Source organism: Chlorocebus sabaeus, chromosome 17 (assembly GCF_047675955.1).
Source record: "Chlorocebus sabaeus isolate Y175 chromosome 17, mChlSab1.0.hap1, whole genome shotgun sequence".
Taxonomy (NCBI): Eukaryota; Metazoa; Chordata; class Mammalia; order Primates; family Cercopithecidae; genus Chlorocebus; species Chlorocebus sabaeus.
In genome coordinates, this window is record NC_132920.1 from 40033202 (window position 1) to 40060399 (window position 27198).

The 27198-nt window shown below is 48.1% G+C and overlaps 1 protein-coding gene across 2 annotated transcripts in view; it reads left to right on the top strand.

Moving 5' to 3' along the window:
• The window catches only part of DAAM2 (dishevelled associated activator of morphogenesis 2), a 115044-nt gene that overhangs the window by 82708 nt on the left and 5138 nt on the right, over nucleotides 1-27198 (top strand). For both annotated transcript variants that reach the window (XM_038006043.2, XM_073005944.1), the window contains exons 10-22: nucleotides 998-1115; nucleotides 3086-3224; nucleotides 5888-5946; nucleotides 6086-6270; nucleotides 6870-7169; nucleotides 11622-11729; nucleotides 15078-15184; nucleotides 16271-16355; nucleotides 18963-19069; nucleotides 19256-19344; nucleotides 24385-24553; nucleotides 24749-24856; nucleotides 26456-26516. In XM_038006043.2, the coding sequence (XP_037861971.1) occupies nucleotides 998-1115; nucleotides 3086-3224; nucleotides 5888-5946; nucleotides 6086-6270; nucleotides 6870-7169; nucleotides 11622-11729; nucleotides 15078-15184; nucleotides 16271-16355; nucleotides 18963-19069; nucleotides 19256-19344; nucleotides 24385-24553; nucleotides 24749-24856; nucleotides 26456-26516 (1635 nt within the window). The remainder of the gene's footprint in view (nucleotides 1-997; nucleotides 1116-3085; nucleotides 3225-5887; nucleotides 5947-6085; nucleotides 6271-6869; nucleotides 7170-11621; nucleotides 11730-15077; nucleotides 15185-16270; nucleotides 16356-18962; nucleotides 19070-19255; nucleotides 19345-24384; nucleotides 24554-24748; nucleotides 24857-26455; nucleotides 26517-27198) is intronic.

Genomic DNA, 27198 nt, shown 5'->3' on the forward strand with positions numbered 1-27198 from the left:
TTCTGAGCATACCAGCTATCTGGGTATCCCTTGATCCAATCAGGTTGACACCTAAAATGAACCATCACATCCCACTTCCAGAGCCTTGGCAGTATGCTGGCTGTGGAAGCCTCCCCTGGGAAGGCATCAGCCTAGGAGGAGACTGAAACCCCCAAAGGAAAGGGAGCAAGTTATTACATGTGATTAGTCTCAAATACCTTTCCTGGGCTGACTTTCCCCTGCCTTCCAGCAACTTCCTGAGTCCCCTCTCCCCATCCCTAACCAGATCATGCTTAGCAAACTAAATTGTATTTTCATTTTAGCCTCAGCAACCCTGAAAGCACACAACTCTGCTTTATTGTATTATAAAATCCCTATCCAAATAGAAAGCTACTTCTGGGTGGTGCTTTACAGTCACTGAGTGCATCCCATTATATTTTCACAAAAGCCCTGGATTTATAGATACAGAAACAGAGGTTAGAGGGGATAAGCAGCCTGCCTGTCATCGCACAACTAAAGCGTAGATCTGGGGTTTGAACCCAGGTGGTGGACCTGTGCCACATGCCACCTGCTACTTTGAAACCTCTATGCCCCTGCTCCCTTCCCTGAGTTTGGATCAGTAGTTCTCAAGCAGGGGCGAGTTTGCTCTCATCTCCCCTGGGGACATTTGCAACATCTGGAGACATTTTGACTTGTGTGAGAGGGTGCCACTGGCATCTGCTAAGGAGAGGCTGGGGTGCTGACACACAACCTACAATGCACAGGACAGCCCCCAACCCCCACAATGAGGAATTATCTGACCCAAGATGCCAATAGTGCTGAGACTGAGAAACTCTAGTTTACATAATTGACTATCTCCCTCTTCCTTTTGTCTCTCTCTTTTTAAGCCTGGGCCAGAGGCAGGGGAAGAAAACCTCTCCTATGAGACAGGGCGTAGTGGAGGGAAGCAGGGTCTTTTCTCTCCTGCTGACTTCCTCTGCTGCCTACCCCCCAATCACTGTGCCCTCTCCTCTCCCAGGTCCACATCGACACCAAGAGTGCTTCCCAGATGTTCGAGCTCATCCACAGGAAGCTGAAGTACACGGAGGCCTACCCCTGCCTGCTCTCTGTGCTGCACCACTGCCTGCAGATGCCTTGTGAGTACCCTGTACTTGCTGCTTCCCTCCACTGGCCTGAGCCTTGACTTGGGGCAGGTTGAGACAAGACTTTGGGACCTCCCTGGATTGGAGAGTGTGACCATGTCTCCCTGTGCACTTGCTCTTGGGAGGCCAGGCCCCATGACGGAGGCCCCTGCTTTTCCTTCCCTCCTTGGGGCCAGGTCTTCCACTGTCATCTGGGGAAGGAGCTGGGGACTTGGCCCTGAGAAACTCCAACATCCTAGTCCAGAAACAGTAGCTTGATCATTGCAAAATTAAATAGCTCAGCGTTCAGCTCATGATGGGGGAGAGATCAGTCATGTTGGGGAGTTCCAAAAAGTTTTGTGCTTGGGGGAGTAGCACAGATGTGGAATGAACACGGTTGTTTTTTTCTTAAGGTTTTATCAACTCCCTTATCTAGTCCTTGTTGGCTTCCCCTCTTACACTCTTGCCCCTACTTCTGCCTACAAATACCAAATGTCAGCATCTACGGGAGCAGATGGCTGAGTTCTTAAGATCCAGGTGTGCACAGTGATTGAATAAATTGTACATAATTGCTAATAGTCACTCCAGAATGCAATTTGAAATGAGCTTTAACTGCACCCCTTGGTACTTAAGCTCTTCACAAAGAGAATATTTTGAAATCACGTGTGGCCCACCATAATGGTTGATGTTGGTGGTGTCAGCAATCATAGTGACAGTGATGGCAACTGTGACTTATTGTGTGCCAACTCTGGGCCAGGCATGATGTGAGGTCCTTTAGCACATCGTCTCTGAACCTTAGAAAGACCTAAGGAATACACATTATGTCCATTTGAATAGTGAATGAACCTGAGGCTCAGCGAGATATTTACATAGAGAAAGAATTTTGGTTCTGTGGGGTCAAGGGTTGAGATAAAACATGTTCTGCCTCTGTGAGCTAGTGACCGGGCTTTACACGATTTTGCTGGGTGAAAGGTAGACGGTAAATGATACCACTTTGCGATGCATGTGTCAGTAGACTGGTGGACAGGATAGACGCAGTGACCTGAATTAAGAAGCTATCAGTTCTCCAAAGCTCATTGCAGGAGGTCTTCATGGAGGATATATACATCTCTGGGAAACCTGACTTCTTGTGCTCCCAGGGATTCCTCTGTTTCCTGTTCCATGGGCAATGTGAATGGGTTCTTCTACTCTGCCCCAAAATGGGACTTTGCAGACTCAGTATTCTACCTTGTAGGCATTGTGGTTTGCTTTGATGTCAGGATTGAGCTTGTTGGATTTTTATGATGGTCAATAGAGATAAAGTGCTAGAGATTAAGGACCAAGGAAAGAGAGTTTTTGGTTATTACATAAAAAGGAAGTCCATGTCCAGCCAGATGACAATTAGAGGGGATGAGAGTGAGACTCTATGAGATCACACACAACACACTCTGCCTTTACCTTCATAGTTCAAGGTCACTTCCACAAGAAATCTTCTCGAATTCCATTAAGCACTTCTTTAACTCATTTTGACTCTCAGTGCACACCTGTAATCAGTTTCCCTTCATCTTTCTCTGTAGAGTAATAGTGTAGATAATACTAAAATATTTTCTTAAAAAAACTTCCCTGGAGACTTCATTATTCAGCATGTAATATTTTGGAGCAGGTGGTTTTTATAGATAATGTAAAAAGCAATCTGCATTTCCTGGGCATAGTATGCTTAGGGTCCAAACAAGGAAGAAAGGCAGCCAGAAAGTATTTCAGGGAGTAGAGAAGTATACTGGGGAGGTGGCTGACACATCCGTAGAAGTCTAGTTGCTGATAATCAAGAGATGACTGAATCAGCGAGTTGCCATTATCAGCAATGGCACTGCCTCTTCCTCTAGACTGGGAGCTTACCATGGGTGGAGAAGGGCATGCCTCACCAGCTAGAGCCCAGACAGTGACTCTAGGGTGGGCCCTAGGGGACTCCAGGGCTCAGGAAAGATATGATACCTGTCATCCCTCAGACAAACGGAACGGTGGCTACTTCCAGCAGTGGCAGCTCCTGGACCGCATCCTCCAGCAGATTGTCCTCCAGGATGAGCGGGGTGTGGACCCTGACCTGGCTCCCTTGGAGAACTTCAATGTCAAGAACATCGTCAACATGTGAGCAGTGGCCAGACTTTGCCCTGTCTTCCTCCACCTTCCTCATCTCTCTCTGGTCTCACCAGCGAAACCTCAGCTCCCTTTCACAACCTAGTCATCCCCAAATGAGTCTGGGGCAGCACTGTCCAACAGAACTCTCTAAGCTAATGAAAAAAGTGCCATTTCGTTACTGTTCAATGTGGCTATGGAGTACTTGACACATGGCTAGTATGACCAAGGAACTGAACCTTAAAGGTTGTTTCATTTAAATTTAAATAGCCACATGACACGTGGCTAGTGATTATTCTCTTGGACAGCCAGCACAGGTGTATTGGGCATGTTCTCGACTCTCGACGATCCACTGCATGGGTTGGATAGATGGGGAATTTAAACACATTAACATAGAACAAGGGTCAGCAAACTATTGTGCATGGGCTGACTCCAGTCCTCCAGCTTATTTGTGTATGGCCCGTGAACTAATAATAATTTTTACATTTTAAACATTAAACACAAGTATAAGTGACAGAGACTGTGCATGGTGTGTAAAACCTAAAATATTTACTCTGGCCCTTTGTAGAAAGTTTGCTGACCACTGATGTGTAGAACCTGACCATTCAATCATGAGGTTGCTGGATAAGGTTGTCAGAGCCTAAGGCCTTCTGGTTTACCATAGTTTATTGACCTTGGATAGAGAAACACAGAGAAACAAATTTAAATTTACATCGGTTAATAAGAAGGCCTTACATTAACATACTAATTTTTAATTTTAAGCTTTTACTTAACTTTCAGTATGAGTTTGAGCCACTTGCCCTTAAAGGAGATAAATTGGCTCTCGATTCATGATGTTGCATTCCAAAGCCAAGTAGACAATTATTTTCCAGCTATTCTTGCTACTGTTTTCATTTGCATAGTCAGATGTTGATGTAGTTAAAATCCTAATTGGTATGTTGGACAAGCGCAACTGGGAAAGTGATCAAAAGGTAACTTTAGTTTTATTTCCTACTAATTCATTACGCTATTTAGTAGGCAATCTTTTCCACTGCTAGAGGATTAAAAACTCCTCAGGTCCAATGAAGTTTTTACCCCTTCTTGGGTAACAGAAGTCCTAAGATCACTTTCAAGTGCAACACAGTCTGAAATCTACAACTAGGACGACAAAAATCATGACATTCTAGATATGATTTAGCCTTAAATCTTTCTCCTCCACCAGCTAGGGCCAGGAAACTGGAATGGGTGTGTATGTATGCGTGTGTATGTGCATATGTGTACACATATGTCTGTGTGTGATATTTGCCTTTTCTCTGTTCTGTTTACCCTGTAACCCCTTCTATCTCCCACCCCTCCTTTCATTTAACCCGTCTGACCCTCTGAAGAGGCAGCCTGGGGAACAGGAAGGAAAAAAGGAAAAGGTCTTACTTGGTAAGGTAATTTAGTAAACAGGCTCCCTGCTCTCTCACCTTGGCATATGGTTAAAGACATCAGTGTGTTCCTGGAATCTTCAGGAGTTCCTTGCTGGGTGCCTCTCACTACAAAACCTAGCTCGCTGGCCATGCCAGATTTTTATTCCAGCTGGCTGGCTGCTTCCAGCCCTTCCGTCAGCCCCTGGTTCCCTGGCAGTCCAGTGCTTGTAGACTTAAGGTGTAGATGTTCCCACTTTTCGCTCCGGTGGAAACAGCTCCCCTTGCACGGGACTGTAATAACTGCACCCCAGTTCCTCCACGAGGCTTAAATCTGACCCATGGGCAACCCTCATGCAATCTCTTGTGCCAACAAACTCTAGGAGTGCTGGCAGGGCCCTGCATAGCAATGTTCTCTTTCTTTTGCTCCCAGGGCTTTTCCTGGCTCCAAGTAGGGCCCCAGTCTACCCTGCCTCCCTCCCAACTTCAGGGAACATGAATCAGAACTCTAGGAGAGGGCCCAAAGAAACCCCTTCCCTGGATGGTGATGAAGGAGGTAGCATCTTGGGGATAATAGCAGTGGCCCTCTTCAAAGAAATGTCTTCACCAAATATCTCCCTCTCCATACTCTGTTCTCTACATCCTGGGTCTAAAAGTCATGGGTCTAACTCTTCCACATTCTCAGATTTGTAAAGGAAATGATTCTTGGGATCTCGCTTTGGGATTTCACCTCTGTTAGGCCTTGGTGTCAAGGTAAAAGCTAAATTTGAACAGTTTCAAGAGCTTAGCATGAACAAGGCTGTCGTCTGTGTCACCCTGAACACACTCAGTCTGTATTGCTGGTGTGGGTGATGTCTCTTGCTCTTACACATTGGTCTTTGGAAACCTGGACCGTGGTAGGGCCAATATTTTGATCTCTTTTAAAGGTAAACCTATTTTTACAAGGAGGTGCAAGTCATGATACAACTCTTGGGAGCCTGAGGTTCAGTCCTAGTTCTACCATTAATTAATCTACCTCTGAGCCTCAGTAGCTCCAGCTGTATCACAAAGGGGCCAGGTTATAAGGTATCTAAGGTCTTTTCTCTCACGGTCTCCACAGACACATAATGTGAACAGGGCAGGGGACCTGGAGAGACACCCGGGAAGTCTAAATCCTAGCCCCCTTGATGTGGCTGGACAGATTGGAGACCAGGGTCCCCACCTGGAGGGTAGAGAGATGGTATCTCCTGGGAAGCTGTGAGTCAATGGTCAACAATCACATTGCCCCTTCCCTCTATGCCCTGCCAGGCTCATCAACGAGAATGAAGTGAAACAGTGGCGAGACCAGGCAGAGAAGTTCCGGAAAGGTAAGGGGTTCTGCCTAAGCCTGCTGTCCACTCCACATGCCCTTCCCCTGCCCAGCCCATAACTCCATGTCCTTCCAGGGAAGGGGCCACATTACTCACATTCTCTCCTGTTTCCTCTCCTGTCCCACCCCCATTCCAGAACATATGGAGCTTGTGAGCCGTCTGGAGAGGAAGGAGCGGGAATGCGAGACAAAGACGTTAGAGAAGGAAGAGATGATGCGGACGCTGAACAAAATGAAGGACAAGCTGGCCCGGGAGTCCCAGGAGCTGCGCCAGGCTCGGGGACAAGTGGCAGAGCTGGTAGCCCAGCTCAGCGAACTCTCAGTACGCAAACATCTCCCCCTTTCTATAGTTGAGCCAAGACCCTGGGCTTCAGGACAGGGTGGCCAGAGCAGGTGTGGGAAAGGCCAAGGACCCCAGCATGAGGGAGAAGAGAGATGGAGACCTTGGGCCAGGATAGAAGAGACCCTCGAGGCTGTACAGGTGGCACCTTTGCGTTAGTTAGAAAAATAATGTCCCTTCCTCTGGGTGACACTGTCCCAGGAAGCACACCTTGGACAGCAGAGTGCAGTGGAATTGGATCCACTTCCCTCTCAGCTGGAGACCTTGTGCAGTCAGTAACCTACACAACTGCAGAGATCAATCCTGCTGTTGCGTCATGATGACTATGACTCTGATTGTCCACTGCCTGTGTGTGTGACTTGTGTGTCTGTCTGTGGGGATGGTGGTGTGTGTGTGTTTGTGTGTGTTAGATGTTTGGATGCAGAGAGAGAAAATGGGGCCAAATGTGTGTAGAAGGTAAGAGTAGGATTTGGGGTCTAGTATAGAAGGAGACTAGGAGTGAGGAGAGGAATCAAGGTGGGAGACCCGAATGGCATCGGTGCTAATGGCTTTGTCCTTGCATTTTTTCTGTTTCCTCACAGACAGGCCCTGTATCTTCCCCACCACCCCCTGGAGGCCCACTCACCTTGTCTTCCTCAATGACAACCAATGACCTGCCTCCACCCCCTCCTCCTCTGCCCTTCGCCTGTTGTCCCCCTCCGCCACCACCACCCCTTCCTCCCGGGGGACCCCCGACTCCCCCAGGTGCCCCACCTTGCCTCGGCATGGGCCTGCCCCTCCCTCAGGACCCCTACCCCAGCAGTGACGTCCCACTCAGGAAAAAGCGTGTCCCCCAGCCTTCCCACCCGCTGAAGTCCTTCAACTGGGTGAAGCTGAATGAGGTGAGCATCTGGGAAGGGGCTGGCAGGCCCATTCTTCTACAGTAGGGCAGTCAGCCTCAGGGACCGCCTGCCCCTTGTTTGCAGATCTCCACTCCAGGTCTTTTCTTTGGTGGCGGGTAAGGGCAGTCATGTGGATGTACAAAGTGGGTTTGCTGTGCCAGGCAGCTCATGGTCCATGGGGAGAACACCTACCCTGGGAGAGACGCTTGGCATGGGGCAATGCTCATGTTGACAAAGTCGTCTACAAATGGAATTTGTGTTTGCCCAGGGTTAATGGAGTCACAGGCAAGACAAACACTGAGTAGAATTCAAGGACAGGGTCCATTTGAAGGAAAGGATGGAAAAATAAGCAAAGAGCTTGGGCCAGCATCTAGGTTTTGGTAAAGATCAGGGCAACATATACAAAGGACTAAAGAGTTTGATGGCAAGACGTATCCATTTTGACATCTTCCTCAGGGAAGCTGCACACACTAGCCTCATGTCTGGACCAGCAGTGAGAGACCCTAATGAGTATTATCCACTAATAAGCACCAATCCCAGAACCACAGGTGGGGGTCAATTCCTCTGTGGGACTCTCATGAGCATAGAGTAGAGATGCCCTTGGTTGCATTAGACCTCTAGCAATCGAAGGCCAGTTCCAGCCTGGACCAAGCCCTGCCTCTGGTTCTGCACAATGGCAGTCCTATTAGGAGGACTAGGAGCTTTGTCCTTGAGGTAAACACCTGCATGGTAACTGGTTTCAGTTAGGCTGGCTCACTGGGATTTGAAGCTGGGATGAATGGATTCCACACTGACCTTTATCCTATGGGCCTGTTGGACTAGCTCTTGGTGAACTCATAACTGTACCATTGTGTTTGAGCTTCAGTGAGCTCAAATGCAGAGTAAAGAGATGCAAGATTGCTAAGTAGGTGGTCAGCTATCTATTAGGGCTCTTCTCCTAATGGCAGACCAGGTAGATGAATAGTAAGAAAATGCCATTGTCCTCTCAGAGCTTAGGATCTGCCAAATTAGGAAGCGTGTTCAAAGAAACACCTAGAGAGCCTGGGATGAGTTAAGGGTGAGGCTCTAACCAAACCAGGTGTGGCTTTAGCAGTACAACCTCTGTAAATCACTCAACTTGTATCTCAGTTTGCTCATGTGTGAGATGATCTCGAAAATTCCCTCTGCCTCTGGCTTTATAATCTAGGTGGAAAGATGAAGTGTGAACACAGTCCATTTGTAGTTTCCTGGGCCTCTGATAACATCTCCAATCTGAGTTACTTAAGCTTTAGAGCCACCTGTTAGCAGCATTCAAAGCAAGATTGTTGAGGTTGGTGACAGGTGCACTGCACAGTTGTACCCTGTGGGTGCTCTGTGGCCATGAGGTGAGCCAGAAAGACAAACTGCACATGAGTAGGCCAACTGCTCTGCAGAACCAAAGGCTGCAGGCTGTGCAGAAAGGTTCATTGTTCACCATCAGAAAATAACATTTTGTATTGTGGTAAAAAGAGAAATAACGTTTTGTCTCCTATTGTCACAATTTATAATGTAAGATTTTAAAGATGTAATAAAAAGTTATCATGCACATCAACGATGAAGGAAGGACAGCCAAAACAAGTAATATTTTTGCAACATTTTCATCATATGAAGCTGTGTGCTCAGGAGTTTCTCTGGGTCCAGTAACAGTGAAGTCTACACAGATTCCCCAGGGGCCCAGAGCAGGCCAGAGTTTCATTTCTAGACTGGAGAGTGTGGGTTTGTTGGAATAGACAGTGGGGGACATTTGGAGAAGTAGGGAAAGGTGAAAAGCTTCTAAATAACATTTGAGAACTTATCACCCCAATCCCAAGCTTTTAATTGTGTGACAGGGGCAGGTTATGGAATCATTTGAGCTTCAGGTTCCTGATCTGTAAATGGGGCAATAATAATGTCCATCTCAAGAGATTGCAGCCATGCAGTGGCTCACACCTGTAATCCCAGCATTTGGGGAGGCCAAGGCGGGCAGATCACAAGGTCAGGAGTTTGAAACCAGCCTGGCCAACATGGTGAAACCCCGTCTCTACTAAAAATACAAAAATTAGCCAGGTGTGGTGGCGCATGCCTGTAATCCCAGCTCCTCTGGAGGCTGAGGCAGGATAATTAAACCTGGGGGGCGGAGGTTGTAGTGAGCCAAGATTGCGCTGCTACATGCCGCACTCCAGCCTGGGCAACAGAGCAAGACTCTGGCTTGAAAAAAAAAAGAGATTGCTGTGAGGATTAATTGACTTCCTACATACAAAGTACTTGGAACAGTGACTGGCATATAGAAAGTCTTCATATAATAGGTTATTATTAGCGGCCCTACCATGTGTGTTGGAAGTATATTATCTCACTTAATTCTCACATCAACTTGGTGAGGTAAAAAAACATGATGGAGACTCAGTTTCCTTTTATGTGACATGGGAGAAAAATCTCATCCCTCCATCTTCCCACAGTCCCACAAAATGGCAGCGGCTGGGAGCGTCAGCAGGCTAGGCCTGCCTGACCCCAAAGGCAGTGCACCACGGGGGAAACATAACAAAACATGCTTTTGAGAAAGCTTTCCCTGGCATGTGAAGGATATCTCCAGCGGGCAGAAGTCCCAGGAGTCTAGACTAGAGATGATGGCCTCTTGGCCAGAGTGGTGAGAAAATTAAATTCGACAATTATGCAAGGTGGGCACATCAGGGCGACGTGGTGAGTGTCAACATGTAGGGAATGTTAGGAACAGACTTACCGCTTTCTGGTTCCGGACCTCAGTTATACCTCCTCGAAGAGCCTCAAGTCCTTCTGGCAGATGCTAGAAGCTGGGGGTGGGCTGGGCAGTGTTTGGGAAGAAGTGAGAGAGAGAGAGAGAGAGAGCCTGAGCTTAGTCGGCTGTCTCACGGGAAATTCTTCCCAGTGTGGAACAGCCAGCTCTCTCTCTCCAGCCTGTTTCTTCTTACCCCAGCCTCACCAAGAATAGAGAAGGATAGGAAGCTTTACCTATGCAGGCTTCTCTCTCCCCTACCTCCACCCTGGTCCTAGCTGCAGAGGGAGGCCTCCCTGCAGATTAGACTCCGGCTGCACGCTGCTTCAGCCAGCTCCGTCTCTGCCTTCCCTGATTCCATTCCCTTCTCATCTTCTCTTTGCCTCCCACACACCCCTTTCCAGAAGCCTGACTCCTCTCCTAGTCCCTTCCCCTACCCCACGCGTGCTTCTGTGAGCACACACACGCTCACACACATAACACACTCATACACAGCGGTTGTTTCTGCCATGAAAAGAATGCATCTGTGTTGGGGTTGGCCAGCTGCCTGTATCCCTTGCTGCTCCAAGCTTCCCAGCCGCATTCCACGAGAGGGTCCCTGGCCTTCAGAAGGCCACAGGAATGTCCCCACCCCCTGACTCTGGCCTAGCCTCCCCTTTCCAGAGTTTAAGAAAATAACAGTGAGTGAAAGGTATGTTTCTCTCTCCAAGTCTGTCTGAGGGGGAGTTGTAGGGAGAAAGAGGAAGAGGAGGCATTAAACGAGGTTCCCCACTGTGCTCTAGGTAGAGGAAGGCAGAGAGATTCTATGCTGAAGGACAGCAAAGCTCTAGATGAGGTGGGGATTCCTGGGAGGGGAGAGTTGGAACGCCGTGTCAGGAGCTTGGCTCGCTGTGCTCTGGGCCATCAGCAGGGTGCTACGAGACTTCCAGGGTTTTTTTTTTTTCTTTTGGCTTGGCTTGGCTAACAGCTCCTTTCCAGACCCTAGTGCAAAGGTCCTACACAGAGTTGGAGTAAGGCCTAAATGGAGAGATCTTGGAATGTAAAACCCTGTTGTAAAGGATAGTAACACCCTCCCTGGGTCTGACCAAAGGGAAATTGTGGCAGAGTCTTGCTGGTCTCAGCAGTGTCACTACAGGTGCCAGGTTCCAAACTTTGGTATTTGTCCACTTTGAGAATGTGGGAAAGTGGGAAGACCACCCTTGGGAAAGAAAACAACCATCTGAGATACATACATACAGTCAGTGCTGCAGCTTTGAGGATCACAAATACGTATGGCTTTAATCTTCCAATGATGGCAGCCAAGGACAGGAGTGACTCCCAGGCACCCTGGCCCTTTAGGGGGAGTGGGCCTGTGTGAAGTACCCTGAGAGCGCAGCTTCTGACTTTGCTTTTGGAAAAAGTGAAGTGCACCCCCTTTCCTACTGCCTACCCATCCCCCCCAGCACCCCCAGTGATTTCTAGAACATGCTTACATGTGGCTCCATGCACAAGGGGAGGAGAAGGGGATTGTCTCTGGCCTCTACCCTGAAGCAGAGTATTCAAGAAAGTTGGAAGTTGAGGGGAGCAACCGACTCCCTTCTGAAGGTCTGAAATCCTGGTCGTCGTAGTATGTGCAGTTGGGAGATAAGTGGGGTTAGGCAGGCATGGGGCATCTCCATGACGGAGTTGGGCCAACCATGGGGTCTTCTCCCTACCCTGAATCTTAGGAGCGTGTCCCTGGCACCGTATGGAATGAGATTGATGACATGCAGGTATTTCGGATTCTGGACCTAGAGGATTTTGAAAAGATGTTTTCAGCCTATCAGAGGCACCAGGTAAGACCCTATACCCTGTGGCCTCTTGGGTTTTAACTTCCATATACCATACCCTTGAACCCAAACCTCAGCTTGTTTTCTTTCTGCCTGCCTGCCTTGCCTTTCCTTCCTTCCCTTCCTCCTTCCCTTCCTTCCTCTCATGTATACGGAATGATTTTATTCTTTATGAGATGATGATTTTATTCTTGCCAAGGATGTAGGTATGAAGTAGAGGTGCACAGGCTATAGGGGGAAACATCCTTGTATTATGGTTCATATTTATACACCAAGTATTGAAACGGTGTTTTGTCCATTTCTCTCTTCCATCCTGGAGCATCGGAGGTAGAGTCACAAGACCTGACCACTGTGAACCCTTGCTCTTTTTGGCCCAGGATTCAGGGACTAGGCTTAGAAGGCATAATCACTTCTCAAACCACTTTTCCACCACATTCTGTCTGTGAACACCTCTATGAGACCGAGCAGGGGATGTTGCCTTGCAAGGAAGGCAGAAGGTGCTGTTCCACGTCACTCAGGGGGCTGGGGCTGGGGCTGGGGCTGGGGCTGGGCTTGGGGAGGCCTTGGATATTGCTCTCAAGGCTCTCTGTGCAGGTGGCTGCCAGTAAGTCTGGTCCTCCACTCACAGAGAAAGTATGGGGTGAGTTGCTGCCAGAACGTAGGGCGTTCCTGAGGTGGGAATCTCAAACTGTGCCGAGTACCTGTGGGGATTGCCAAAAGGGTTGCTTCTCAGACCTCACCCTCAAATGAATGTGATTCAGGAGATGAGCTGGGGCCCAGGAATCCGCATGGTAACTAGCACAGCGGGGCGCCTTCCCTCTAAGTCAATTTAGAGAGTGACCAGCTTAGAAGACTCAGGTAATTGCTTTCTCTCTGGCCCCGCCCTAGAGGGACTGATCCCTCTTGGGGCTGGGCTACCATCTTCCTTGTTTTCTCTACTTAGCCTAGGACCTCAGTCTCGAGGGTTTCCCCGGTGCCAATGAGTGGGTCCTGGCAATGGCTGGCTGTTGTGGCCTGGCTCCCCACTGAGCTGGAGAGGGTGCCCTCGCTCACTTTCTGCCCAGCCCCGATCTGTGGATGACCGAGGACACATGCAGCCGCTCCTAGGGCTCTGGCCAGATGATTGTTTGTTTAAATGTGGGTGCCCACAGCATCAGATTCTCTACTCCTAATTCCAGGAGACATTTTTAACCCCATGCCCATGTCAGGCTGGCAGCTACGGCTGCTGGAGCTGAAAGGAACTCTTATGAACACTGGCTCCTGGGAGCCAATTCTCCGCAAGTGGGGCTGAGGACAGAGGAGTGTGTGGCAAGTGTACCAGGCTTGGTGATCGCAGGCCACCTCCTCGTTTGAGAGTCTTTCTGCAGGACAGGGCTCTGGCCCAGCCTACCCATGCTCCAGGGCCGTGAAGTGAGGCTGGGATGGGGCCAGTCAGGAAAGAAGGTTATGGGTTTTGGACAAACTGGGTCTGGGGCATCCCAGCTTGGTGAGTTGAGAAGATTTAAGACTGAAAGGCCCCCTGTCCTGTCCCTCTCACCTCTCTGAACCCACAAAGTGCAATCACCTGCCTCCCCTCATTCAGTGGGCCATCCAGTCTCTGGGACTGAAATCCCAGCAGCAGGACTGGAGAGATCCCGGAGGCCGTATTAACCTTGTTTCCTCCTCTCACAGCTGGTTGTGGGGTGGGGGAGGTCCTGGGAGTCATGGTCTTCTCTATGCCCCATGCGGGTTTTGAGTTGGTAGCTTCCACTCCATCGGTGTCAGGGAGAACAGAGGTGTGGGCTGTGCCTCTTCAGTTCCCATTGTACATCAAAGGACAGATGAGGGACAATGAGCAAATTCAAGGACACTTGCTTTCTTCTGCCTCAATAAACACAACTTTCTGGAGCTTCCAGATAGAGTTCATTTGTGACTCCTCCCCTATTTAGAAAGGTGAACTCATCCCAGGATGGAGGAATGTCCTCTACCCTCTCTGCACATTTTCAGCAGAGGAAAAGGAAGAACAGGCAGCAAAGCCTGGGGTGGGAGAACTCAGGGCTTTGGTCTGCCCTGACTGGGGAGTGGTGGTCCCACCGGGCAGATGGGAGGAGCTGCCTGATCTCCGCTTCGTTTGGCTTCTCCGTGAGTGCATGTCTGCTAGAAGCAGCTCCTGTCTAGTGCCGCTTACGGGTGCCTGTCTCCAACCATGGGTCTCACTGGGACAAAGTGGACAGTGTAGATGCTGAGGGATCCCCCCGTCTGTCATGCTATTTCTGGGTCCCCAAATGTCTTGGCTAATGTTGTGCATGTTTAATTCTCTGTTGGCTGTGGCTGCCGCCTAGGAGCTGATAACTAATCCTTCTCAGCAGGTGAGTTACTCTCGGGGCTCTGACCACTCCAACTTTTAACTGCTGTCCTGGGCTGCTGCTCTGTACTGGGCCAGACAGAGAGGACTTGTCCATTCCACCTTCTACCTTATCCCCCATTCATACAGGGTGGTATGGGAGAGGGCCCCCAAAGAGAAAGAGGAAATGTAGCAGAGGGAGGTAATCAAATAGACCCCTGGCAGCAGTGGAGGTCAGTGTCTCCTGGAATGAGGAGAAGGCTTCTAGGTCTACTGTCTTACCCACCAGGCCAAAGGAGAGCCTTTCCTGTAAGGACACACAGGGTAGGCACTACACAATTCACACAGATAACCATGCAAGGTGGCCTCTGAAGCTCCTGGAGGAAGCACAGCACACTAGATAGCCTCCTGTCTACCTCACCAGGGGCCCAAGAGAAGGAGTGGGGTGGGATCAATGATTTCTCCGGAATCTGCCTGCTGGGACTCAGAGGAGAGAGTTCTGCCTCAGTTTCCATACCTCTGAACTTGTGGATGCTCTCTACCTGGGCACCTTGGGCTGTGCCTAAAGTCCCTAGGAGTCAGTAACTGTTCTCTCTGGGGGTTTGCAACCAGCTTCTCAGCATAAGCCTGAGGAAGGCCTCTGGGTTGGGCAGTGGGAGTGGGAGTTGATTCTGTGGGAGACACGGTAGGTTATGTCACATTGCCCAAAGCCACAGGGATCAGTCATGCCCTGACCTGCTGGCACAGCCCCTTCCCTCGTTGTCCAGAATGGATAATTTCTTAAAAAAAAGAAAGGTTGGGGGACTCCTCAGTGTCCTTCCCCAACCCATTGGAGCCTATGGAAAAGTCCCAGATACCTTCTCTTAAAGCTAGCCATTAGCCCCCCTCCTCTCTCTCCTCTGTCTTTTTCTTCCCCCTTCCCGTCACGCCAGGAGCATTCCTGGATTGGTAGGAGGTGGCTGTTGTGGGGTGGGTAAGAGGAGGATTAGGGAACACACACCTCAACCGTCCACTTGACTTGTTGGTTGCAGAAAGAGCTGGGCTCCACCGAGGACATCTACCTGGCTTCCCGCAAGGTCAAAGAGCTGTCGGTCATTGACGGCCGGAGGGCCCAAAACTGCATCATCCTTCTTTCCAAGTATGTGCAAAAGAAGGTGGTTGAGTTGAATGCCTGGGGCACAAAGCGGGTGGAGGAATGGAGTGATGGCAGTCTTGGGCCTCTCCCTCTCTGCTGTCCCCTGGGAGGGGAGGGCATTGATCTAGAACTGTCTCCTGGGAACGTGCCTTGAGCAGCAGTTCGGGGCTCTGCAGGCAGGAAACTGCCCAGTCACGAGGCCCTTGCCCAGTCTGGTCAGCATCTAGAGGCTGAGTTGCTCTAAGCCCAAGGAGGGCCTCGCTTGGCTCAGGCCATTGAGCAGCATGATCTCAGCCCCTAAGCATTTCCCGCGGCTGCAGAACAAACAGGGCAGTATCTGCGCTAACAGCACAGCTTCTGTACCGGGGCCTCCTGCCTGAGCCAGGGTCAGAGGGCACCACCTCCCATACTATTCTTAGTGCTGCCCCAGCTGCCTCTGAGACATCCTCCCCCCTTTCCTCTCACAAGCCCCCCAGCCTCAGTTTCCCCCACTTGATGGTGGAAAGAGTTCTGAATCCCCAGGGCTCCCAATGGGGGTGCATGTGGAGGGGATAGGGAAGGGCTATGGGGCTGTGTGGCTTCTCCCTCTCCCAGACAGCAAGACTGATTGGGACAGCTGTGTGGGAGCTGAGGCGCTGTCAGAAGACTGAGAGCGATTCTGTGTTCTGAGAACGAAGGCAGCAGGAAATTGCCCTCTTAGTGGCTTGCCGATAATCCTGTCCTCCCGTGGAGATGCTGTGCATTTTTTAAGCATGAGGAGGAGGAAAAGGATCAGGAACTCTTTGCCCTGTCCCTTTGGTCTACATTGAAGACATCTCTTTTACTCCCAAATGGCCCCTATCAGCTCTGATGGATTATCAAGAGAACAGAGACCCTCACGTCTCTATTTCGACACTAAAATGCTCATTATCAAATTTATGGACTGAATCATACTAGTTTAGTCTAAGAAGGCTTTGTAGAGGAGGTGAGGGGGGAGTACTATTAAATACATTCCCAAGTCCATGTTAGGGAATGAGGGAAGGCGGAGTGGTACCTTTTGGAGAAGAAGGTTTGAAGGCTGTCCTGGACTGAGGTGGGGTTTTGCCTTAGGTTGAAGCTTTCTAACGAGGAGATCCGGCAGGCCATCTTGAAGATGGATGAGCAGGAGGACCTCGCTAAGGACATGCTGGAGCAGGTGAGGACCCTCATGGGAAGGAAGGGGAACTGAACCCAGGGGGCAGCCATGCCCCTTCCCAACAGCCCCCAGAGAGGCTACGATTTTTGGGTCAAGGAGAAATCAGGCTGGAAGAGTTAGGGAGAAGGTTTATAGAAACCTCCCTGGGCCAGCCCTTCTGGGGGAAAGCTGGAAAAGGTTGCGTGTTCTCCAGGAGTCATTCTCCCATGGCTTCCAAGGCAAAGTCAGATGAGGAATAGTGATATCTTCCCCAAATCTCTTCCCCCTCAGTTTTTTTTTGGATCCTTTGGGAAAGACACACACACGAGAACATCATCAGTTGGACTTCATTACAATTAAGAACTTCTGTTCATCAAAGGGCACGGTTACTGAGTGAAAACAGAAGACAAACCTTAGAAGAGATTTGCTATACATACGTATAACAAAGATCATATTCAGAACAGAACTCTACAAATCAATGAGAAAATGATGAAGAAATCAACTTAAGAATGAGAAAAAGACCTGAAGGGGCGCTTCATGAAAGAGGATTTCCAAATAGACAATAAGCATATGAAAAGGTGTTCAATATGATTAGTTGTCAGAGAAATATAGTCAGCCATAGTAAGGGGGCACCACACACCCACCAGAGTAGCTAAAATTAAAAAGACTGACAATGCCATGTACTGATGAGGATGTGAAGAAATTGGAATTCTCATGTGGCACAATTATTTTGGAAAACGACTTGGAAGTGCACTGTACAGCTAAACATACACCCACCCTATTGCCTAGTAATCCCACTCTCAGGTGTAACTCCAGGGAAACGAGTACAAATACTGACTAAAAGAAATACACAAGAATATAGTTGACCTTCAATAATGTGGGGACTGGAGGCATTGACTTTCCGTGCAGTCAAAAATCCACGTATAACTTTTGACTTCCCAACAGCTTAGCCACTAATTGCCTACTGTTGACCAGAAGCCTTACTGATAAGATAAACAACCAATTAACACATATTTTTATGTTATATGTATTATATGCTATATTTTTACAACAAAGTAAGCTAGATAAAAGAAAATGTTATGAAGAAAATCATTAGAAGGAAGGCCGGGCATGGTGGCTCATGCCTTAATCCCAGCACTTTGGGAGGCCGAGGAGGACAAATTACTTGAGGTCAGGAGTTCAAGACCAGCTTGGTCAGCATGGTAAGACCCCATCTCTACTAAAAATTCAAAAATTAGCCAGGCATGATGGTGCGTTGCCTGTAGTCCCAGCTACTTGGGAGGCTGAGGCAGGAGAATTGCTTGAACCCAGGAGGTAGAGGTTACAGTGAGCTGAGATAGCACCACTGCACACCAGCCTATGCAACAGAGTGAGTGAGACTCTGTCAAGAAAAAAAAAAAAAAAAAAGAAAAAAGAAAAAAAAAATCATTAAAAGGAGAAAATACATGTATTGTTCATTTGGTGGAGGTGGATCATCATAAAGGTCTTCATCCTCATTGTCGTCAGACTGAGGAGGAGGAAGAGTAGTGGTTGGTCTTGCTGTCTCAGGGACGGCAGAGGCGGAAGAAAATCCACATACAAGTGGTCCTGCATAGTTCAACCCTGTGTTGTTCAGGGGCCAACTCTATTGATAGCAACTTTATTTATAAATCCCCCAAACTGCGAACAACCCAACTGTCCATCAGTAGGAAAGTGAATAAGTAGACTGTGGTATATTCATACAGTAGAATTCTCAGCAATAAACAAACTACCATGACATGGATGAACCTTAGGCATTATGTTGGGGAGAAGCCAGACATAAAAGAGAGCATACAGCATGAGTTCAAGGACAGGCAAATCTGGTGAACATCCTAGAATTCAGCTGAGAGCCTATATTCACTTGAACGGCTTACCGAAGTGATGCAAAATAACTTTCCTGGGGGATGGAAATGTTCTCTATCTTAATCTGAATGATGATTCAATGGCTGGAGATTTCACAAAAATCACTGAACTGCACATTTAAAATGGGTGCATTTTATTTTATATAAATTATACCTCAAGTTTGTTTAAAAGGAAAGAAAAACCATTGAGCTGTACATTGAAGAATAGGGTACTTTAGGCCAGACGTGGTGTCTCCTACCTGTAATCTCAGCACTTTCGGAGGCTGAAGTGAGACGATCACTTGAGCTCACGAGGTGAAGAGCAGCCAGGGCTACATAGTGAGATCCTGTCTTTACAAAATAAAAAATTAAAAAAAATTAACCCAGTATGTGCTGCACGCCTATATTCCCAGGTACTCAGGACCTGAGGTGGGAGGACTGCTTGAGCCCAGCAGGTCATGGCTACAGTGAGCTATGATTATACCACTGCATTCTAGCCTGAGGGACAGAGTGAGACCCTATCTTAAAAAAAGAGAAAGAAATACTGTATATCAGTTACATCTGAATTTTAAAAAAGAAAAAAGAATTTCAGAGCTGGGTGCCCTGTCATCCCCTTCAGGCAGATGAAACAAATCTGTCCACACAAGGGTGTCTCTCTTTTTCAAGGCACCCTCCCCATCTTGACCGGAGTCAGTACAGCTTCTCACACCCCACACCCCATGTCTGCTGCTCACCAGTTGCTTGTGTGACTTGCGCCTGCTCTTTGCAGCTCCTCAAGTTCATCCCGGAGAAGAGCGACATTGACCTCCTGGAGGAGCACAAGCATGAGATCGAGCGGATGGCCCGCGCTGACCGCTTCCTCTATGAAATGAGCAGGTTGGGGCCGTGGGCATGGCGGGGATTCGAGCAGGTGGGGTTTTGGCAGGTGGGGCTGGGATTGGGGCAGGTGGGGTTCTGCCAAGAGGAAGGGGACGGAGGTGGGCAGGCTTGAGAGGAGGCTGGAGCTTGGGCTGGCCTGGGTAGGGGTGGGATACCTCAAGACATGGCTCACCTTGTCTACAGGATTGACCACTACCAGCAGCGACTGCAAGCCCTCTTCTTCAAGAAGAAATTCCAGGAGCGGCTGGCTGAGGCAAAGCCCAAAGTGGAAGGTAGGGCTGAGGGTTGCAGGAGGCTTAGAGTGGAGAGGCATCTGAGAAAGGGAGGGTGGGTGGGAGCCAGTGAACAGGGGCAGAGGGAAACCCCTTTCTTATTCTCAACCCCAAAGCAAAAGCAAAACCTCAAAGACAAAATGTAAAATGATTATACAAATATGCACTTGCTTATATTAGCACATGCACCAACCTTGTGACATGTTCCTTATGCCTCAGCATGCAAGCTCTCCAAGGTGGGGCGTCTATTGACATCTGCCCCAGCATGGGATGGAAAGGTAGAAAAGATAATAATAGCCACACCTACAACAATGCCTGGCTGGGACTGAGCTCATCGGTCTTTACCCTACTTGAGAGGTACTAGGCTCATAGAAGACTTCTGGGCACGTGAGTTTAAGTGTGAGCCATTCAGAAAGTAGGAAACTGCACAAGCTGATTTCTAGAGGCATCTGATTTTCTGAGTCAAGGAACACCTCCAACACAGGCCATTTCCAGATGAGAAATTTGTAGTTCAATGAGAACCACGCGCCAAGCACTGTGTGAAGCACTCTGCTTGGTTGGTCCTCATTTGGTCATCACAGGAATCCCACGGGTGGGTGCTATTATTAACTTCTGTGTGCTTCCATTCTCTCCTCTCTAAAGTGGGGCTATGTTAATGTCCCGAGGCTATGACACTGGTGAGTGGTGGAACCAGGGTAGGAATGCAGATGGCTGATCTTCAAAATCAGTCCCTTCCCTCTTGTCCTCTAGTACTTCCCAGGGGCTGCTTGTGCTGATGGCAGAGTAGGGAGGGGTGTGGAGTTGTTGGGAGAGGCAGGAGGTCAGGATGGTGGGCAGACATGTGGACCCAGGAGGCAATAAGCAGGAGACGCTGGGAGGCTCATCTGTGGAGAGGACAGGGTTGGAAGAGTGGAGCAAGAAAGCCTGTTACCAGGATGTTGAGGTTACCAGGCTGGGGGCAGAACAGAGCATGGGCACCCCCTGCTGGACACCAGGGCCAGTCAGTACTCCCTGAGATGCCCAGTCCAGAGAGTAGCCCTTCCTGAAATCCATTGACATGCTTCAGGGAGAGTTTTTAGATAGGGTGGAACATGTGGAGTTAAGGCAGACACTTTTTGTAATCAGATCTCGTTGCCCCTCACACTACACACACACACGCATACACACACACAGCAAGGGACCTACAGGTGGTAAGCATAGATAACAGCAGTGACTCTCCATTTCCAAGGTCTGGCCATATCTCCTGCCCTGGTGATGGGTGAATCCTTATCTTCTTCACAGCTTTCTTTCATCCTGCTGCAAACTGCCTTTGGAGCATGCAGCACAAATAAGGGGTTCAGTGCAAGACATGTGTGTACAACTATTTGTATATCTTGGGTCAGTGGAACAAACATGAGCAATTGCCATTTGGAGATTCAGAACCAGAGTAGCTTAGCCACCAGAAAAGTTTAATCTCACAGTTTCCTGCTCCCAGGAGCCTAAGAATTAGTCAGTGGAGGCCAGGCGCGGTGGCTCACACCTGTAATCCCAGCACTTTGGGAGGCTGAGGTGGGCGGATCATAAGGTCAGGAGATCAAGACCACTCTGGCTAATACGGTGAAACCCCATCACTACTAAAAAATACAAAAAAATTAGCCGGGCATGGTGGTGGGTGCCTGTAGTCCCAGCTACTGGGGAGGCTGAGGCAGGAGAATGGCATGAACCCAGGAGGCGGAGCTTTCAGTGAGCCGACATGGCACCACTGCACTCCAGCCTGGGTGACAGAGCAAGACTCTGTCTCAAAAAAGGAAAAAAAAAAAAAAAGTCAGTGGATACTCAGGAAAGAGTCTCCCTTTGATATCAAGCTAAGCCAAGTAAGATGTGTTTGGGATAGCAAGATCTGCTGCGGAAAGCTACTCTTCTACCGCTCTGCTCTACAATAATTGCTCTGTACAGCAATGGCTGCTGTCCTTGTATAGACCAGACACAGGTCTCTTTCCTCTAAGAGCTAGGTAGGAAAGAGATGCCTGAAGTTGTGTATTATAGAATCAGATCAGTGTGTGTGACTGTAGGTGGAGAAAAGAGGAGTGTGCAAAGATGGGATTCTTATTCTTCCTTCCAGTTCTCCCAGGAAGTATTCCTGGAAGAGCTAAGATTTAGCCTATCCCAGCTAGGTGTTGAGCTGTTGACACCTGCCCTCCTAACCCCAGCAAGGGCTCTGAGTCCATTTGCCAAAAGCCAGTTCACCAAATTTGACAAATTTTCCAGTTCTTCTATGAATATATTCATGAACTTATAATTCTTGAATATATTCTTCTTATGAATATATTTATTGCTGAATACACCACATTCACCGATTCTTATTATAAATACATTCACCAAATGTAGTCAAGATGAATATGGTTGCAAATGTAATATTCTTATGAATATATTCATGAATATATTATTCTTGTGAATATATCTAAAATGTCAGAACTGCATCTGGGCGTTTTCCCATTTACACTGATTTCCTTTGAACTCTTGTCATTTTCTGTTTTGCCAACATTTTAGCATTTTTAGGAGGATTCCTTTGCAAATTTTCCAAATAGCATATAAACCTTAGAAAAAACATCCCAACCAATATAAATTGCCAAAAACTTTCCTAAGTATTCTTTTTAAATAAACTTTTTTTGAAACATAACATGCATATGGAAAAGTACACAAATCCTAAGAGTCTTACTTGAGGAATTAAAAAAGGGAACCACATGTGTAATCAATACCCAGGTCAAGAAATACAGCTTCTAACCCCCCGGAGCCTTCTTCATGTCCCCCTCCCAAACTTTACCCCTTCCCTCCTCTCTGAAGGTCAAACCCATCTTGACTGCTAGATTAGTTTCAGCGGTTTTGAACTTTATTTTTAAAATTTTTACTTATTTTTTTTTTGAGACAGGGTCCTGCCCTGTCACCCAGACTGGAGGGCAGTGGTGTGATCTTGGCTCACTGCAACCTCTGCCTCTTGGGCTCACGGTATCCTCCCACCTCAGCCTCCCAAGTAGCTGGCACCACAGGGACATGCTGCCAGCCTGGCTAATTTTTGTATTTTTGTAGAGAGAGGGTTTCACCACGTTGCCTAGGCTAGTCTCAAACTCCTGGGCTCAAGTGATCTGCCCACCTCGGCCTCCCAAAGTGCTGGGATTGTAAGCATGAGCCACCGTGTCTGGCCTGTTTTGAACTTTATATGAATGGAATAATAGAGTATGAATAATTTTATGCTGGTGACTTCTGCTCAACATTATGGTTGTGAGTTGTCCCTAGTGTTACGTGTAGCAGTGGGTTATTCATTTTCAGTTCTGCATTGTATTCCATTATATGAATACACCATAATTTACCCATTTGATTTGGAATTTAAAAAACCTAGAAGCAACCCAAATACTCACCAAGAATAATGTGGCTTTTAGGTTATAGAGTATGTACGTGTTCAACTTAAAAGCTACTGACAAACCTTACTATTAATTTTACAATTTTTTTTTTTGAGATGGGGTCTCACTCTGTTGCCCAGGCTGGAGTGCAGTGGTGTGATCTCGGCTCCCTGCAACCTCTATCTCCCGGGTTCAAGCAATTCTCCCGTCTCAGCTTCCTGAGTAACTGGGGTTACATAGGCGCGTGCCACCACACTCAGCTAATTTTTGTATTTTCAGTAGAGACAGGGTTTCGCCACGTTGGCCAGGCTGGTCTCAAACTCCTGACCTCAGGTGATCCGCCTGCCTCAGCCTCCAAAAGTGCTGGTACAGCTTCTTTTTAACAGTTACTTATTTCTAACTGTGTTCAAAGCTTTCTACAAACTTTTAGCCAAGTCATTTTCATTTTATCTTCCTAGCAGCATCTTAAAGAATGTTCAGTTTGGCATAAGCCATAGATCACAGGATAATCTGGTCTTTTTGTTGCCACACTGAATATTCAAAAATCATTTTCTGTAACTAGTAGAGAAAATCTCAGGATATGTGTCCCCCTTCTGCACACCTACCATAAAGACATCATAGCTGAGGAAGGGCCAGAGCACACACAGCAGAATGAATTATTGAAGTTTTGGTTACTGTTAGCTTAGTTTGTATTTCTAGCAAAGATATCATTTAGAGCATTGGGGGAAAATGGTTAAGATGCCCAAAGGTTGGAAAAATCTTAAAAATGACATTCAACAGTACGTCAAGTAGCTTATTTCATCAAATCTTAGACACTATCAACTGAAAAGCATGCCATTATTTTATAGAACAAAAATAATAGAATATTATAATCGAGGACATGTTATTTAATTGATGATTTTTTTTTTCTTTCCAAAAAACCAATAGAATATAGCATTTCAAGTCAGGCAGAAGCAATCCCATAATAGGTAAAATACTGAAGTTAAGTGCTAGGTTTAGAAAAGTAAAAGTGTCATATTTATGAGTATATTCATGGAAAGAATATCTGAAGAATCTTTTTTTCTTTTTGATTTTGAGACAGTCTCATGCTGTTGCCCAGGCTGGAGTGCAGTGACACAGTCTTGGCTCACTGCAGCCTCAGCCTCTTGGGTTCAAGTGACACTTTTGCTTCAGCTTCCCAAGCAGCTGGGATTATAAGCACGTGCCACCACACCCAACTAATTTTTTGTATTTTTAGTAGAGATGGGGTTTCACCATGTTGGCCAGGCTGGTCTCGAACTCCTGACCTCAAGTGATCTCCCTGCCTCAGCCTCCCAAAGTGCTGGGATTACAGGCGTGAGCCACTGCACCCAGCCTTCTTAATAATCTTTAAGTACATGTAAGAAAAGATCTTCTGAAATTATCTTCTTGGGAAGAGTTGGCATGACCTACAAATGGGGTGTCTGGTGAATTGGACTTAGTGAAAGTGTCTGCTTCCCCTGGAGGTGAGTGAATGTGAAATCGATGGGTCTGCTGAGCAGTGGGTATAATCTCTGCCTCACTGAGAGTTGAAGACATTTGACAGCCCCTTTTCTGAACTTTGTGGTGGCATCTTCCTGGGGTGCAATGGGAACCACTGCCCTGCCTAGCCCATGCAGGTCTCTGACCTGTGCTTCTCTCCCAGCCATCCTGTTGGCCTCCCGGGAGCTGGTCCGCAGCAAGCGTCTAAGGCAGATGCTAGAGGTCATCCTAGCCATAGGCAACTTCATGAACAAAGGGCAGCGTGGGGGCGCCTACGGGTTCCGGGTGGCCAGCCTCAACAAGATTGCTGACACCAAGTCCAGCATCGACAGGTGAGGACCTCCCTTCCTGGCCACTTCCTTGGCCTCTATCTCACCCTACCCTGGCCTCTCACATCCTCCCTCTATTAGGACGGGCACATCCTAAGACTCATCACCCCTTTCTCTTAACACCCCATCCTAGTTTCCCTCTGACCCTCGTGCCCAGTTTCCTCTGTCACTTACCACTGACCTGACTTTCGTCCACAGAAACATCTCTCTGCTCCATTACCTGATCATGATCCTGGAGAAGCATTTTCCTGATATTCTGAACATGCCTTCAGAGCTGCAGCATCTTCCAGAAGCTGCCAAAGTCAAGTGAGGGGCCTCTCCGAGACTTCCTTCTCCCCATCATGACCCTCATTCTTGTCTTACTTTCCTCTTTTGGGGTCTCCTCTGGGCTTGATGATGGCTGATGTGAGACCTCGGTTCTTGTCTTCTGAGTTTAAAAGAATTTAAACAGACACACAGCAAAGGGGGTATAGCATAGAACAATGTATTGCAAAAGAAGAAGAATATCTTGTAAGTTAGGTGCAGAATAGACAGTACACCCTGAGAGAGAGCATTCAGGTCGGGCTTCTCGTAAGGATGAGACAGCCAAGACCGGCACTAGGAAGACTCCCATTATGGGAGACTTACATGATAATTCATAAGGAGGTGGGAAGAACTGTTATTAGGAAGCAGGCTCTGAGTGGGCCTCTGGGTGCACATGTGTAGTAGCTATGCGTGCTTTTTCATACATTGAATGTCTCATTAGCATCTTACATTTCCACCTAGGGGTGTGGTGTTTTTTTACTCTTACATAATGAGCAAAGGGCCAGTTTGAGGATAGGTAAAATCAAAATGCACATGCTTTCTAGAGGGGAAAGTCCCTACTGCAGATAGCTTTGGTTGAATGAGCTCATTACAATGCGAATGCTGAGGTTTATTGTGCTGACTGTGTGGGCACCACCACCATTGCTGTGTTCTGAGAATGTGCTCACTTCCTTGACTACCTATCCAGCCTCAGGCTGAGTAGGAATGGGCCCTGTCTCAGGGTCTGCTTTCCGGGAAAACCAAACAAAGACAATTTGCTCTTAAATCCTTATTTCAGAGATGCTTCCAGAAAATACCAATAGAAGAATGGGGAAATGAGCCAGAGATAGAAAGAATGCCAGTAACAAACATTATTATATCAGTTACCACTCACGGCAATTGGTGCTTAACCCCATGAGGAATTCTGGGAAACTGGAATACTTACTTCAGTTTTCCCACCCAAAGGGCAAGGTTGCTGGGGCAATCAGACAGCATATCCTCTCAGTAAGTGGCTGAGGGGCTCCGCAGGGGCAGGGAATAACTCTCTGGCCACAGGTACACGTAGAAGGAGCTTGGCCTCAAAAAAAAAGAGTGTGCATACAGTTGGAAGAGTTGGGGCCATGCCCTACAATGGATGGTCCAAGGAAATGTGGGTGGGGCACCAACAGCATCTGCTAGGCAAGAAATTAGACCTGAACATTTAGGTGATAGATGTCATCTCCAAGAAAACTAGAAACACAGTGGTACATGGCTCACTGGTATCGAATGCTACTGCTTGCAGGATCACATAAAGAGCTCATAAGCATTACCTGGTAGTAATAAAAATAAATAGTCTAAGCCAGAAGCCACAGGTTGGAAATGTTCTCATATTGCAGCATGACATTTCTGACCTGGAAAGATCTATAGAATGCAGGTTTCACCTTGTTAATGTATAGATGCACAGACAGAGGCATGAAGGGGAGGTGCTTTGTCAGGGCCATCAGTGGCCACACCAGGGCTGGAACCCAGGCTCACCGACTCCCAGGCCACTGTGTTTGGCTCTGCCCTCTTCCTGAACCAGCCTTAGCACCTCAAGGCGGGAGCTGATGGTCCTCATTCCCCTCCCTCTGTGTCTCCTCACAGCCTAGCAGAGCTGGAGAAGGAGGTGGGCAACCTCAGGAGGGGCCTGAGAGCAGTGGAGGTGGTGAGTACCTCGTCAGTGCCTACCTGGGTGAGGGCTGCTGTTGGCAAACACTGTTCCTCACTGCACCCTAAGCGCCTACACAGGGGTGAAAAACAACGGGCACAGTGGGTACAGCTTCTAGCACAGGGTCAGCCCTCCCAAAAGATAACTGGATTACTGGGGCTTAAGTCTGAACCTTTTAAAAGGGGTCACCTGAGACTATACCCATGTTACTGTTCAACTTGGTGTTTATTTGGCAGTGGAGTGGAATGAACCATACATCTAACCGATGCCTACACTGGATTCAAGTGCATGGCAAAGAGAATCCTCACCCCTTGACTGCCAGCTAGGGGCAGGAAGCACACAATGTGGCAGTGGGACCGATGTCCTCAGAAGGTTCTTCCTTACGTCTCTCTGCCTCTTTCCTGGGCCAGTGGATGACCCAGGTCTCTTGTTCCCACCATTCCTGTTCTGATGGCTTCTCGGCTGATACTATCTCTGGCCCGAGCCTTCCAGAAAACACCAGTAGAGTAGTGGGGAAGTGAGCCAGACTGGCCCAGTATGGGGACCACACAGGTCCCCCGCACCTAGGAACAAGAGACCCTTCCCATCTTCACTGTGGAGAGAGGCAGTGGGTAAGGGGAGAATGGATTTGAGAGACAGATTAAGGATGAGAAAGAACATTTTGTTGCCACTGTGGTGG